Below are 16509 nucleotides of genomic sequence, written 5' to 3' on the forward strand. Positions count from 1 at the left end.
TTGGCTTTTTCCTCTTTTGCCCCGCCCCTCTCTTGGCTTTTTCCATTCTTGCCCCGCCCCTCCTTGCTCCTCTCTTCTCTTCCTTCCTACTCTCCTGTCTTCTCTCTCCTCTCTTGGCCCGGTCTTTTTTGCTGGCCATGTTCAATCTGGATGTGTAGCTTCAATCCCAGGGGTCCACTTCCCTCTCTGGTCTCAGGTGACACCAGTCATGCTGACATACATGCAGGCAAAAGACCATATACATAAAATGAAACTAAAAAATAGGGGTTTGGGGAGATGGCTCAGCAGTTAAGAGCACTGGCTGTTCTTCCAAAGTACCTGGGTTCAATTCCCAGCACCCACACGGCAGCTCACAACTGTCTACACTCACGTGAACACGCATGTAGGCAGAACACCAATGTACCGATATACGTAAAAATACAAATAAATACATTTTAAAAGTTAAAAAATAAGTGAAAGCAAAAACACAACTGAGCCTCCCTCACAAACACCAAAACAAACAACAAGACAACATTAAAAACAAAACAAAACAAAAAAACCCCAAAAAAACAGAAAACAAAAAAGACCTCTCCATCTTAGAAAAAATGTTTTGCTTTTGTGGAACACTAAGAGGCAGCTTCCTCACTCCATTGTATGCATCTTTTGACAGTTTCAGAAACAGGGAGAGCAATCCTGTCCCACCTGAGACTTTTAACGGAGCTCATGGGCTTTAGATTCCATCCATCTTTCTCAGCAAAGGCACGGTTTGTGTTATTGGTTTGCCCTGAGGACAAGCCCTGCCCAGAGCAAGGCCTTGAGCCAGCACCCACATCTTCAAGAGACAGCACCGGAAAATTAACACTGGTTTCATTGCCCTTCCCTGGGCGATGCCTCCATCTTCTTTTCTCGAGACATTTTCTTTCACTACTTTCCTTCCTCGCAGACAAACGACCCGAGCCACACGAAGATTATATGTAAGTGGGGGTAAGTACACAAATGTAGTAGCTTATTGCTTGAAATAGCCCGATTGTGATTGACCACAGAGAAGTATGCGTCCCAGTAGACAGGTCCGGGGCAGTGTGCCAGGCTCCCTCCCTGCCTCTTTAGGCCTCTGTTTCCCTCCTATCACCACTCTTCCTACCCTGCCCTCTTGCTTCCATCCCGGAGCCAGTCCCTTCTCGCGGTCCTTGCGGACCTGCCCCTCCCCCCCCCCCCCCCCCCCCCCCCCCCCCCCGGCTTTTCCCGGGAATACAGGACACTGCCACAGCAGCGTCCACTTCCAGTGCAGACCGAGACTCCTCCCTTCTTCTGCATGTCCCTCCCTACCGGGTCAGCTCCAGGACGTCTGCCTTCTGCTGACTTGCTCTTCACCATTTGACAAGGTAGGTGCTGGTCGCTGGGGACAGACAAACCTGCAGGACCTTGCCCATGGCTTTGCAGGAAAGCAAAGAGCTTTTGCTGGTGCAGATGTGAGGCGCTTCCAGGATCATTTTCCAAAATGAGCTGCCATATATACTGTCCTGGCAAAAATGGCAAGGACCACAGCCAGCCCTAGGTGCCCACCCTTGACTTCTGAGGATATTTTTCTGTAGGTATTCAGATGTTTGTTTTTAAAACAGCTGAGAGTTTGTAGTCAAACTCACGTCCCTGAGAAGAACCCTTCTTCCCTGCCCTTAAATACTATTTTTAGGCTGGGCATTTTGATTGTATTGTTTTGTTGTTGTTGTTGTTGTTGTTATTGTTTTGTGAACATGGAACCATGAACAAACTGAGCATATTTGCATTAAACTCAGTACCCACGTCTGGCAACAGTTCTTCTGGGTAGATAGAAGCAAAGACAGGCTGTCATATAAGAATATGACATCCTAGATGGTGGGTGGATCTTGCCAAGACAGTGTGGTTTTACACTCCATGGCACTGGGGCTGGCCCAGGTCCTAAAGAGACTGGCCGATGCAGTTTATATCCACTTGCTGACAGAAAAGGCCACCTGTTGTCCCCAGAGTCAGTTTAAAACAAGGTAGTCAGAATGGAGCCCTGGGCACACACACACCACGGGACAGCTGCTGGGCCTGCAACAGAGAGAACAGACCAAAAGCATGGCAGTGATTGGCATGGTTAAAGAGGTCTCTATGTGCTGCTAAGGTCTAGCTTTCTATCTAACCCTGTCCAAACCATGGACCTTCTGCAGACTGTGCACATGGTCAGGAAAACTAAGTACTTGGGAGAGGGAACCGCAGAGTCACTCAAGGCTAGGAGTTGGCTCTGCCTTCCTCAGGGCAGGACACAAAATCAGGTGCAGTGAAGTTTCTACAACCTTTAACCTGGCAGACCGCCAGCCCCTCCCTCCTTAAACACCAGCTTTCTACAGGATCAAACTTGCCCTTGTACTCTGAGCCCATGACTGTGACTCCTTTTTGCAGGTACTTCCTGCTGCAATCTTGTTTGTGCACTCTGAGCTTGTTAAGGCTCTCTCTCTCTCTCTCTCTCTCTCTCTCTCTATATATATATATATATATATATATATATATATATATATATATATATTTCTTTTGGACAAGTTCATTGTGTGATCTGACTTCTGAGCTACACCAATCCTCAGAGCTTTAAATCAGGAAATCTGTACTCTGAGACGTGGTTTCTTGCTGTGTCTGACTTCCAGGGGGCGGGGAAAGTGATCGAGTTCTGCTCCTAAAAGACAGCCTTCCACAAAAGGTGAACATTCATCCCGGTGTAAACAGCCGAGGGGTTATGGTAGTCACGACAGAAGGGACGGATGTCCTAGCAGACTCGAGAAAGATGTCACAAAGAGCAGACTTAGATCCAGCAAGGGAAGACCCCAGGAAGGTGTCTATGACACCTATGACAAAGGAGACATGGAAAACCCTTGGAGGGGATGAGGGAGCCCTTGGAGGGGATGAGGGAGCCCTTGGTGGAGGTGAGGTGGCCCTTGGAGGAGGTGAGGTGGCCCTTGGAGGAGGTGAGGTGGCCCTTGGAGGAGGTGAGGGGGCCCTTGAAATTTGCCCATCACACCTACAACAGGAATGTAGGTTGTGCTCAAGCTCCTTGTGTACCCAAGGGCAACCCTGAACTTATGCCTTTTACCTCCTCAGTGATCAGATTACAGGTCCATGCCACCATGCTGTATTTGAGGTCTGGCGATTGAATCCAGGGCTTCATGCATGCCAGATGAGCACTCTCTCCACCAACTGAATGACCCCAGCCCACTCTGTCCTTTGCTTTGTCATTTATAGAGAGATTTGCCTGTGGGAGGCAGGCTGGTAGGGGCAACAAATGCTCTACTACAGGAAAAAGCCTGTGACTGACAAATTTGCAGTGTCTCCCATGAACAATTATGGGGGAATCTAGTACTTTCTGCCAATAGCCATTGTGGTTCTGGTCAGAGACATTATCATCAGGATGTTGTTCTTAGGGCAATGGTCCCACAACAAGTTCCCTGACTTTAGGAGGCTCTGCCAGTGGGGATTATGGACTTGCTCTAAGGGTGTGTGTGGCCTCAAACACACAGTTAATGAGCCTGCCCCAAGTCAAGAGGAACAGGAACCCTGCCACTCCCATGAAGGACCTGATAACTGTGCAGAAGAAACCACGCTTCCTCGCAGAGTGCTCTCCCTCTGTGGCTCACTCCCTGGCTCTATCCCATGGATCTGAATTTTGCAATTCTTTGTAGGTCACGGGTTATTGGTTAAGATGGGAGATTTCCAAATAGTGTCCTCCTGTCTGTTATAATCAATCTCCTTCTTGCTTCCATTGAGAAGAAACTTTGTATCCGTGTGAACTTCGTCTGTCCGTCTGTCTCACCTTCTTGAGGGCTCATGCTCCAGTCAGTTACAGCATCTCCCCCCTTTCTCTCCTGTCACCCCAGGTGTGAACGTACCATGGACTATGGACATATCAGAGTACAGAATGTTCTTCCACAAGGCGGCTTTCTAGAAAGAACGGCATAAACTATTCTAAGTGAAAATACCCGAAAGCAAGGGCATGAAGGGATATATCCTGGCGAGTCCATGTTATCTCTGTAGGAATGGCAAAGGCCTGGGAGGAATATGGTAGACTTTTTTTCACATGACTAAAGATGTATCTATCACAGAGGCCCTTTGTCATTGTACTTTATTTGCTTAAGCTAACTATAAATGTCACCTTGTGTTTTGTTGGCTTTGGTAATACTGAGAGTTGCTTTGTGCTGCACTTGAGCTTGGAGGCCTGAAGTCCCATGGTTGGTTTGTCCCCATTCAGATCATTTGATCCTTGAGACTTAGCTTTAGGGGCCACCGGGCTCATTGATCATTTTTCATCTGTGCGGGAGTGAGGTTCCTTGCTTTATCCTGAAGCTTGTCTTTTAGAAAAATGTGTCATGGGGAAAAGCAAGAATCCTGAAGGCAGACCCAGAAAAGGTGGGCTGCCGAAGGTCAAGCGTGTGTTCCCGAGTCTTAGCCTGAACCCCCACAGGCCAGTCTGTGGGTAGGCATTGCCTACCCAGTCTAGAGCCCACTTGGCTCCTGCCTCACAGGCTGGACTCAGCAGTTGAGACCGTGGGGAAGAGCTGGGCAGGACTCCAGGCTTCCACACGTGGCGTTCTTGGGCCTATGTTGGCTCTACCCCATTCCGTGGGAGAAAAAACTTGGCTCTCCTGGATGTAAAAATTCCTTCTGTAATTGGAGCTCAAGTCAGAAGAGCCTGTTGCCAGCAGCTTTGGGGAGCGTAGACTCCCTTGGGTCTTCCCAGCAGAGTCCAGGTAAGAGAATAGCTCACGGAACCAGTTCGTTCTTTTCTTTTTTTTCTTCTTTTGTTTTGAGATAGGTTGCTCACGGTCTCTCACCCAGGCTGGCTTCCAAGTCAACTTGTAATCCCTGTCCTAGTTCACTTTCTATGGCTATGATAAAACACCAGGACCAGAAGCTAGTTGGAGAGCAGAGGGTTTATTTGACTTACACTTTCACATCACAGCAGATCACTGAGGGAAGTCAGGACAGGAACTAACTCATCAGGTCAGAACCTGAAAGCAGGATCTGAAGCAGAAGTTGTGGAGTCTGTTCTGCCTGTTCTGCTTGCCTTCTCTGCCTGCCTGCTTGCTTGCTTACTTTTTTCTTTTTTCTTTTTGGAAGATTCACTTTCCTCCTCTGCCCAGAGCAGTGTACAGGTAGCCTTCGCCTGACTCCAGTTCTTACAGAGGCTACCTCAAGTCTGCCCACTTCGGCGAATGCACAGGGCAGAGCAGACTGGTCCTCCTCAGGAGGTCTTTCTAAGACATTTTCATAGGAACATGGGGGTCAAGGGGAAACATTAGACCCAACAATGGGAATCCAAGCCTTAGAGGAAAGGAGGAACACCAGAGGTCTTGGGGGGCCTGAGCCCAGGCCCTTTGCTTCTGTGGAAGGCTAAAGCAGAGAAAGGCTCAGAAGCAGACTGCAGACGCCCATGAGAGGAAGACTAGCTTTCCCTTAACCCCCAGAATCCCTATGGTTCTAGAGTTTCTATTGCTGCAACAAAACACCATGACAAAAATCATGGAGGAACCTGGAGGTAGAGCTGATGCAAAGGCCATGGAGGGATGCCGCTTATGGGCTTACTTCCCTGGCTTGCTTTCTTATTGAACCTAGGACCACTGGCCCAGGGCTGACAGCACCCACAATGCACAATGAGCTGGGTCCTTACCCAGTGATTACCAATTAGAAAATGCCTTACATCTGGCTTTCATGTCCTCTCTGATGATTTTAGCTTCTGTTGTTGACTCAAACCCAGCCATCACACCTGCCCAGAGATGGTCCTCCCACACCCCCAATCAGTCAAGATAATGTCCCACAGACGGCCTCCAGGCCAATCTGATAGAGGCATTTTCTCAACTGAAGTTCCCTCTTCTCAAACATCGTTGGCTTTTATCAAGTTGATGAAAAGCCCGAACGAGCATATCTGGTATCGGCCTGCAGAAAGCTGATATAACAGGCATACATCCTATGTCTGGCCTTGGAATCTCTTCTCAGCACAGTGTAGCAATGGGCATGGGTCTTGATGCTGGTTTCTTGTGACGTGTTTAACTGGTAATCATTCTGTAAGTAGCTCAGAAAAACCCAGAAAAGTACTTGTCTTGTTTGGCTGAATAACTTCTTAATTTCTTTTCTCTTAGAACTTCCACTAGCCGGGCAGTGGTGGCGCACGCCTTTAATCCCAGCACTTGGGAGGCAGAGGCAGGTGGATTTCTGAGTTCGAGGCTAGCCTGGTCTACAGAGTGAGTTCCAGAACAGCCAGGGCTACACAGAGAAACCCTGTCTTGAAAAAAAAAACCAAACAAACAAACCAAAAAACAGAACAACAACAACAAAAAAACCCTTCCACTTCCCCTCTGTAAATTTGAAACACTAACAATATTCAGTAGAAAACATTCACCACTCACCTTATCAGCCCAACATATAGCCCAGAGATTGGAACCTGTGGGTCAAGACCCAGTGGGGCCTGCAGATTAGATATCCTGCATATCAGTATTTATATTACAATTTATAATAACATTAGCAAAATTACAGTTATGAAGTCACAATGAAATAATTTTATGGTTGGGGGCCCACAACATGAGGACCTATATTAAAGGGTTGCAGCATTAGGAAGGTTGAGAACCACTGACATAGAGCCTAATATTGATGTATATCCTTCCCCCGTTTTGAGACAGGGTCTCACTATGTAGCTCTGCTTGCCCTACAGCTCACTATATAGACCAGGCTGGTCTCACAGTCACAGGACTCCTCCTGCCTTTGCTTCCTGAGTGCTGAGATTAAGGCATTTGCCATCACACCTCACTTACCTTGTTATGCTATATACAAATTGAAAGTTTTTAGAGCCAGACCTGGGGGTGCATGTCTGCAGTCCTAGCAGTTGGGAATCACAGACAGGAAAGACAGAGAAGTTCAAGGCCATCCTTGATTACAGAGTGAATGTAAGGCCATCGTGGGCTGAGATGTTCTTGCACACACACACACAAGAAAGAAAGATTTCAGGGAAACACAATATAAACCCATCGAGGGCCATCTTAGTCTCCCCCCGGCACTACTATATTTATTCTCTGGAGTTCTGGAAGCAAGAAGTCCGACATCGATAAAGCTACCTTCCCTTTGAAACGTGTAGAAAAAAAATCCTTCCATGTCTCTCAGCTCCTTGTGACTTCCAGTGGTCCAGTCTCTTCATGTGGTCTCTCCAGAATGTCTATATGCAAGTACAGATAACCCTATTCTTGTGAGGAGACCACCCATTGGGGAGGGCTGACCCCACTTGGTGTGATGCATCTGCTAGGACCGTAGTTTTAATTAAGGTCACATTTAGAGACTAAAAAAATTCACAACTGAGCCCAGTGTGATGGTGCACATCTCTAATCCCAGCACTGGGGAGGCACAGACAGGCAGATCCCTGAGTTTGAGGCCAGCCTGGTCTAAGGGGAGTAACCCTTTCTAAAAAAAGGGAAAACAGCAAACATTTTTTGATGTGTAGTTACATTGTATCCAATTGTTGTTACCATGCGGGTCATTGAGAACCTGTTTCTTCACTAATGTGTGATAGTGACAAACATTTTCTTTTTGATGTGTAGTTACATTGTATCCAATTGTTGTTACCATGAGTGCCACTGGGAACCTTGCTTCTTCACTAATGTGCGGTAGTGTGCATGGATCTCTGACTTTCTACAAGACACACATCTCTTTTTTTATGGAGCCTTTAAAATCTTTATCAGACAACCATCTTACTATGTAGCCCAGGCTGGCCTCCAACTCAAGATATCTGCTCGATTGTGCCTCCTGAGTACTGGGATTAAAGGTGTGTGCTACTACACCCTTTGCCTTTCAATCTTGTTATTCATTCTGATTTTTTGAGTCCCAAACATCTGGTCACTTCATTTGTACAGATGTCCTCAGTCTATGAAAGACAAGACTCTGTCATATAGCATCTCTCTCTCTCTCTCTCTCTCTCTCTCTCTCCCTCCCTCTCTCTCTCTCTCTCTCTCTCTCTCTCTCTCTCTCTCTCTGTGCTTATGTGCACTGCATGTGTGTTGATGTTTTAAGTATCAGAGAGAGGGCTTCAGATCCCCTGGAACTGGAGTTACAGACCACGTAATGTAAGTGCTGAGAACTGAACCCAGGTCCTCCGCAAGAACAGTGAGAGCTCTTAACTGCCGACTCATCTCTCCAACCCTGACATTTTTGTTTTTTTTCCTTAACAGTTGGCTAAAGTAAATTGAAATTTACTAATCTTTTTCTTGAGGTTATGACTTTGGAGTCTCGTTTAAGAAACCCCATGGTAGTTTAGTGTTAAAGGAAAAGTATTCTCCTGCATGTGCACAGAACAGACTAATTCTGCATTCTCTACTTGGATTTGGAGGCTTGGGAGATGACCTCTGTTGTGCTGGGAGAGGCTCTGTGTGACTTGTTTTCTCACCTGGGCCTCTCTGTGTGGCTTCTGTTGCTCCTTCCTTGGGCAGTCTGTCCTTCCCACGTGGGTCAACTGGTCATCTGTCATGTCTTGCTAGCCTCTAGGATAACCTCACAGTACCCTGCTGTGCCTTTCTGCCCACCTGACACCTGTTCCTGACTCTAGTATCCTGCTGGAAACACAAGGCCTGGGGATGTAGGACAGCTTCCCTCCTGCTTTTAGCTTCTCCCTGATTCTTAGTTCTTAGTTCTAATAACAAAAACAAAAAAAAAAGAAAAACCTCTGGTCCCTCACAGTCTTTCTTGGGACACAGTCCCTGACTGTGTGGTGTTTTTGTTTGTTTTCTGAGACAGGGTTTCTCCGTGTAACAGCCCTGTCTGTCCTGGAACTTGAACCGTAGACCAGGCTGGCCTTAAACTCACAGAGATCCACATGCTTCTGCCTCTTGGACACCATGTCTGGCTCTCCCCTGTGTTTTTTACCCCTGCTTGGTTCCAAAGAATTTCACCACTAATTTCAGATGTTTTACATTATTTTTTTTTATTTTATGTTTTTTATCTCTTTGTGCATGTGTATGTCTGTATGCGGTACATGTGCATGTGTGTATACATGCATGGAGAGGCCAGAAGACAACTTTGGGTAACATTCTTCAGGTGCTGGACATCTTTTAAATATTTTTTAAAAATTTCTTTTTGTCTTCCTCCCCCACTGCTCTCTTCTGCTCCCCTCTGTACCCTCTGCTTTATTCCTGTGTTCTCTCTCTCTCTCTCCCTCCCTGTGTGTATGTGTGTGTGTGTGTGTGTGTGTGTGTGGCGCGTGTTACACATTGACTGTATATGAACCTGGTTTAGAACTCTTCCAGGAGTCAGAGTTTAATGCCTTTAGTTTCTTCTTCTTGTTCATCTCTTTGAAGGATTTGTGAGATCTGAATGTACATATACTTCCAAAGTAACTACACAGAACCAACCATATTTCTGAAAGCAGAGCTATCAGGAGATGGGGGTCTGTGGGGAGGGAAAAGTCACAAGGGCCACTATGAGCATCCAGAGAACTGTCTGTCTGATCCTTTCCGTGTGAGGGCACAGGGAGGAGGTGACATCGGTGGGTCAGGAAGAGTTCCTGCTGCAGACTGCAGTCGCTCTGCCGCTTTGATCACGGGCTTCTCTGTCCACAGTCTTCAGGGTGCTTTTGAGTTGTCTTTTGTTGCAGCAGCCAGCGTAAGTGGACTCACAGGAGGTCTGCTCTGTTTCCTCTTGAGGCTGAGCTCATTTTCCCTCCGTCCTCCTGAATACACACAGTGTAGACTGGAGAGTTCCCTGCAGCCCATTCTGCCGACTTACTGGCCTTTAAACATACTGTTTCCATGGTAACTGATTTGCAAAGCTTCTGAGTTTTTATGATGACCTTGTCATATTTAGCTAGTTAGTTTTGAGACAGCGTCTCTCTCACACACAGTCCAAGCTGGCCTCGGATTTGCGATGTAGCTGATGATAACCTTGAACTTCTCATCTTCCTGCCTCTGCCTCCCAAATGCTGGTCAGGGCCTGTCTTGTTTCAGGCTATCTGTCTTTTATTCAAGGTTCACACAATCTCCAAGTATCAAGGGAATGTTATTTAAACAAAGCAAAGCAACAGAACAGGTCAGATCCACCATCAAGGGTGACAGCAGGGCATAGGGCTGAAAGGGGCCCTAAAGGTCCTGGTTATGGCTTGGGCCTTCTGTTTGTGGAGTTTGAGAAGAGGGAGAGTTTGGTTAATAGGGGGACGATTGGGGTGGTTTTCATTTTGTTTTGGAAACAGAGTCTTACTGTTACTCTTGCTGTTCTGGAGCTACGTAGATCAGGCTGGGCTCAAACTTGCAGAGATCTGCCTGCTCTGCCTCCCAAATGATGGAATTGGGCAACTATACCCATGTTTTTGTTGTTGTTGTTTTTGTTTCTCTATTAAGCTATATGATCTTTTTTTTTTATTGGGCAAGTCCCTCCCCATAATGCACTTGATTTTAGCACATTATGCTCAGTTATGAATAGGCACAAGATGGCAAATAGAGGATTCTTTCTAAGTTCATTTAGAAGATACAGTTTACCTTACTGCAATCGCCCCCACAAACCAGTTGAAACCAGATCATCCCCTCCTACTGTAACTCAACTGGAGCATGATGGACTAGAACCTTAGTGTGATGATTGTTAAGGAAAGGAAAAACGTATTCCATTGTTCTGAGGAGTTGCATATATAGCCTGATGCCAGGGGAAGCCCTGGTGTTAACAGGGTTGCTATGGACATTGTTCAGAGAGGGTATGTATGCATAGTATGTACAGGTAAGGTTTCCAGGCTGCTGGGTATGTTATTAGAAGAGACGTGTGTGCATAGCCCAACCCAAGTGGAGTCCTAAGTAGCTAAACTATTCCCTATGCTTGCCTGACTTCATTGGTTTTACAGGTGTGCACTACCATACCTGGTTTATGAAGTCCCAGGGATCTAATTCCAGGCTTTATGCACACTAGTGAGCTGCTCTAGCAACTGAGCTACATTTCCAGTTTGATCCACATTAGCCATCACACCACTGAGTTTATTTATAGTTTATTTAGTATAGATTATCCTTAGATCTGAATCACTCAGCGTGTGATGAATATTCCATTCCCTCCATAGCCCTGACGTCAAGACCCCAATGGCTAACGAAGCTAACCCTTGCCCATGTGACATTGGTCACAAACTAGAGTATGGTGGCATGGGCCAGGAAGTTCAGGTTGAGCACATCAAGGCATATGTCACCCGGTCCCCTGTGGATGCAGGCAAAGCCGTGATTGTCGTCCAGGATATATTTGGCTGGCAGCTGCCCAACACCAGGTATATGGCTGACATGATTGCCGGAAATGGATACACGTAAGTTCTGCTCTTTGCTTAAATGCATGTCGATTTCTGTGGTCCATTTGGTCTGCTTCAGAAAGGCAAAACCAAAACCCAGCACAGCTTGAGTTACATTATCGTTTACATTACCTATTTTGTTATCTCGATGATTCGTGGTGGGACGTGGGAACTGTCCTTTGAAATTTAACTCTAACCTTGTACAGCCAATTCTTCCCAACAGAATCCCAGGACATCAGGTTCCCAGGGTACCCAGCCCTACAGAGAGTGGGACAGTTCCCTGGGGAAGCCTCCAAATATACCTATCATAGCCAACATGGACAGGGACCCTCCCCTTCTAGTGGCCCTGGGAGGGATGGATAGTACCGTCCCCATATTGCAGATTGGGAAGTCAAGGCATGGAGACAGAGGTTCTCAGTTGCTCTGGGTGAACCATAAGCAGCTGCTTGTCGTAGGAGTGTCCTTAGGTACAGCAAGGATATATAACACAGGCAGGAAGATAACTAGACCTTCTGGGGCTCTGGCCTGTTCATGGTTCTCATTTACTTACCCCCAAGTCATCTGAGGCTGGACAGTCTACACTTCTGTCGGTCTGGTCAAGAATGTGAGCCCTGGGACGGGAGAGATGGCTCAGTGGTTACAAGTACTTGACGACTTGGCAGAAAACCCAGGTTTGGTTCAGACAACACACATGGCAGCTCACAGCTATCTGTAACTAGGTACAGGGGATCTGACACCATCTTCTGGCCTCTGCAGGTACCAGGTATGTACGTAGTACACACTCTGTATGCAGACAAACACTCATAAAAATAGATACTTTTTTTTTTTAAGTGTGAGAGATAAAAAAGTGGTCAGTTACTTGTCAAGTTTTCTCTACAGTACAAGGTACTGAGACCTCAACCTGGCCTGTCAGGCTCGGGCCTTGGTGCTCTGCCTCCCTGTGCAGCAGAGGGGCTTGTCTTGAGAGGACAGAGGTAGGACTGCACACTGGAGTTCATTCATGTTGTTCTTCTAAAAGCCAAGTCAAGATGGATGGAGCTAGGGCCACAGTCTCCCAAAGTAACGAGCTACCTGTGGCTGTGTTTTAAGGGACCCTCTGCTGCACTGCCAAGGCTCAGCTTGCTTGAGAGTAAGTAAAGTTACTAGGATTAGTGATGCCCGTGATTTCCAGACTGAGTTGCCCATTGCTGGGTGAGCTATCATTTGATCTTTTACATGATGTGTGTGTATACAATGACATATACATGTGCGTATGATTGAAGGTTCATGTTCACCGTTGTGAGCATTTAGAGGTTAGAGGACAACCTCAGGCATTAGCCTTCACTTGTTTACTCTTCCCATAGCCTGTTCTAGAACCTGCTGTGGACCTTACTCTTGGGGCAGGAAACCGTTTGCCAGCCTGGGCAGACACTGGACCGTATTACTCAATCACAGTGACGAGCGAGCCCTCATATTCCTCAGGGGTGCCCTTTGGCCAAAGCCAGTGTCTAAGACCAAGAGAGTCCTGGGCTGGCTGAGAAGACCAACTAAGACCATTGAGGCAGGACCTTTGACAGGACACACCCTTTGCCCATAGGTCTAGTTTTCCCTCCTGCACTGGAGTCACTCTTAAGAAGTGTCCCTGCTGATGGCCCTCTCACTTGCTAGAGCAGGGTCACTCCAGAACTGCTGGAAGCTATGTACTTGCAGTTGTGGAATCTGAGGCAATGTGGCCTGCAGCAGATGACCTCTGTCGCAACAAAGGATGGCCTTCGTGGCCAAGGCTTTCCCTTCCCTCTGCCTAGAATTGGCAACTCAACATGGTATCTAATAAACCAGGACACTGAGTCCAGGTGACTCAAAGGTTGATTCACGCCCATATTTTACAGAACTATTATCCCAGACTTCTTTGTGGGTCAAGAGCCATGGGACCCAGCTGGTGACTGGTCCACTTTCCCTGAGTGGTTGAAATCAAGAAATGCCAGAAAAGTCAATCGGTAAGTTTCCAAGAGGCTTGGTTTTGTACTGGATGTAGCCCAGGGAGGGAACAGACAAGCTGAGCTCCCTCCTTCCCTCTCTCCCTCTCCCTCCCCCTCATGACTTCACTTGGCTCTAGATGAAGTCCTTCCAACAGCATGATGGGAAAGAGTTTTGGTCCAGCACACTATAGGATGGAGACTGACACGTGCTCTTTGCCACACTGCCCCAGCAAGCACAGCTGCTCACTTCCTTAGAAGTGTTGAATTCAAAGTCCTGCATCTACCTAAGTCCTTGGTTGCAAGTGATAGAACATCTATCCCAAGTGGATCAGCAGTTAAAAGAGCTATTGATTTATAGAACCAAAGAAAGTAGTTTCGGATCAAGTGGGAAGTGGCCTAGCTCTCATCTGTCCATCACAGCTCCACCCTACTTCCTGTATGCTGGCTTCATCCTCAGGAAAGCCCCCACCTCAGAGGCAGCCCATTGGTCCATAGCCTCTCTCCCAGCAACCTGGAGAGCACCATCCCACACTCCCGTTGGCTCTGTAGTCCATCCTGAAAACTCATCATTCTGATGAGGAGATTGCTCTTCTCTGATTGGTCAGGTATAAGCTGCAGATATTTAGTTTACCCCAAATTCTACATTCTACCATGAACTTGTTGCTATTGTTGTTGTTGTTTTATAGTAACAGAACAAAGACAGATTCAAAATCAAGACACTTTCCAAAGACATTGGTGGAAAGATTAATTGGGTGATTGCAGCAGAGTAATCTCAACTATGAGACCCAGATGCGATCTGATAGCAGTCTTAGATCTTTGATTGGTGGAGTACATAATTTTGTTGAGTTGATACATTCCAAAGTTTTTTTTTTTTCTTTTATCTACTTATCAGGGTGATAGGTTTGACTTTATCTGCTAATTACAGGAGTTCAAGCCAACACACAGGGGCAAAGAATGGCTCACTAATGGGCTAAAGATAGCTCAAGATAAACTGTGATCGGGCTCCAGACCTGCAACATCCCAGACTCCTTACAGCCACTGAGTTTTAAGCAGTCAGTGAGCCTTGACGTTGCAGCTCCTTTCTAGGAATTCTGGTTCTCACCACCAGAGAAATCACAAACATCAAATACTATTCACTGAGACATTCCAGTTACCAGCAACCCGGAGGGTCCGCCCTAGCAGCTCTGTCTGCAAGGCCTTTCTCTTTCTGTTCTAGGGAGGTTGATGCTGTCTTGAGGTATCTGAGACAACAGTGTCATGCCCAGAAGATTGGCATTGTGGGCTTCTGCTGGGGGGGTGTTGTGGTGCACCAAGTGATGACGACATACCCGGACATCAGGGCGGGGGTGTCTGTCTATGGTAAGTGCCCAGCACATTTTACTCAGGGAAAGCAGGGGAAGGCTGAGTGACAGGCTTCTCCCACGCTGCAATACAAAACCCGATGGCGTGCGGTAAACCAGCTTAGCATGGTTTTCAGAATCTAAAAATAGAGCTGGGGAGATAGCTCTGTCAGTATAGCTCTTGTCTTGCAAGTGTGAGATGCTGAATTTGGTCCCCAAAACTCATGCTAAGGGAGAAAGGGACAGGTGATATTCTGGGCTTTACTGGTCACTTTGCCTAGCCTACTTGATAAGTTCTAGATCCTGTCTCAAAAATCTAGGTGGAAAGACTCCCTAGGAACATGTCCAAGGTTGTCATCTGACCTCTGATGTGTATGTGCACCCGTTCACAAGCAAGTCTGTGCATACTCATGTGCGCTCATACACACACACACACATGTACGCAAACCACAAACAGCAACTTTAACTTTCTTTTTAATTAGCAGATTTTTGTTTTTGTTTTCGAGACAGGACTTCTCTGTGTAGTCTTGGCTGTCCTGGAACTCACTCTGCAGAGCAGGCTGGCCTCGGACTCAGAAACCTACCTGCCTCTGCCTCCCGAGTGCTGGAATTAAAGGCGTGTACCACCACTGCCTGACAGCAGATTTTTAAAAAATCTGGTATGGGCATGCATGTCTATGCCCATGTGTGTGCCCTGGTGCTTACAGAGGCCAGAAGAGGTTGTCAGATCCCCTCTATGCTTATGGTTGTGAGTCGCGATGTGGGTGCTGGGAATTGAATATGGGTCCTCTGGAAGAGGAGCCAGTGCTCTTACCTGCCGAGCCATCTCTTCAGCCCCAACATTTACATTTTAGCCAACAGGAAACAAAGTTGTTTTAACTATGAGATAAGAACCCTTTATCGGTTGACAGAAACAGCACACTGAATGTACAATTCAAGAGCATCCAGACTAAAATATGCCAAAAACATATTTTAGTGCTCTTTCAAAGTTACACATTCACAAGCTGTTTCTATCTGGTGCTTGAACTCCTGGACATGGTATTTCATCTTCTATTAGCACTAAGGAAAAAAAAATTTTTTTTCTTACACAAAAGGAAATAAAGTGAGGCATGTTACTTGTGACGCCAGTACTTGGGAGGCTGAAGCAGAATTGAAAACTTTGGGTGAGCATGGGCTACATAGTGAGAGCTAGTCTCACACAACAAAACAAATGCAATAAATCACTAGTACGAGGCCAGCCAATTGTCGGGCCAATGGTGTCTATGGGTAAATTAAAAGGTGGTCCTGGATGCATGCCTTTCTAGCGCCACCTGCTGGCTGCTGCTGTGCATGTGAGTGGCAGGTTACGGCAGGAATGAATGTCCAGACCTATTATCTGGCTTTGTCAAGAGGAGCCCTGATATCCTTTCTATGGCTCACTGTCTTCTGGAGAGGAGTCACGGGGGGAGAGACACTGTGTGTTACTTAGCTCTGCTCTCACCGTGGCAGGAAGCAGGGAAAAAGTTGTTTTTCCTTTCATCTTTTAAAATCATTGATCATGTGTATGTGTGCATAATGTGTGACTGCACACAACAATGCCTGTGTGGAAGCCAGAGAACAACTTGATGTGGGTTCTGGGATCAATCTCAGGTTCCTAGGCTTGTGGGGCAAGTGAGCCATCTCACTAGCCCTTTCCTGCCCATTCTCCCAACAGAACATGGACTTGGCTTTTTCCAACCAAAGGCAACAGTGGGCTGCCCTAAGCCTGGCAGAGCAATGCTTTGCACAAATTAACCTTTAGGATGTTCAGACAAGGATGAGCAATAAAACATATACAATAACCTGTAGAGTCGACACTGTCTCTTTGGGGTCCTGTTTGAATAATAACTTGGTCCAATGGTTGTTCTTCTTATAAAACTGTCTAAAAATTAAAAAAAAAAAAAAAAAAAAAAAAAAAAAAAAA

At 46.6% G+C, this 16509-nt stretch overlaps 1 protein-coding gene across 4 annotated transcripts in view; it reads left to right on the forward strand.

The window, feature by feature from the left end:
• Window positions 1-789: 789 nt before the first annotated feature.
• Window positions 790-16509, forward strand: part of Cmbl (carboxymethylenebutenolidase homolog) — an 18755-nt gene continuing 3035 nt past the window's right edge. The window contains exons 1-5 of one of the 4 annotated variants that reach the window (XM_021183140.2): window positions 1220-1361; window positions 3864-4733; window positions 11054-11287; window positions 13138-13245; window positions 14444-14586. In XM_021183140.2, the coding sequence (XP_021038799.1) occupies window positions 11073-11287; window positions 13138-13245; window positions 14444-14586 (466 nt within the window). In that variant the 5' untranslated portion in view covers window positions 1220-1361; window positions 3864-4733; window positions 11054-11072. Of the gene's footprint in view, window positions 964-1219; window positions 1362-3863; window positions 4734-11053; window positions 11288-13137; window positions 13246-14443; window positions 14587-16509 lie in introns of those variants that run through there. The other 3 variants (XM_029469530.1, XM_021183141.2, XM_021183139.2) reach the window with 3 other exon arrangements.

The sequence above is a fragment of the Mus caroli genome, chromosome 15, assembly GCF_900094665.2.
Source record: "Mus caroli chromosome 15, CAROLI_EIJ_v1.1, whole genome shotgun sequence".
Classification (NCBI taxonomy): domain Eukaryota; kingdom Metazoa; phylum Chordata; class Mammalia; order Rodentia; family Muridae; genus Mus; species Mus caroli.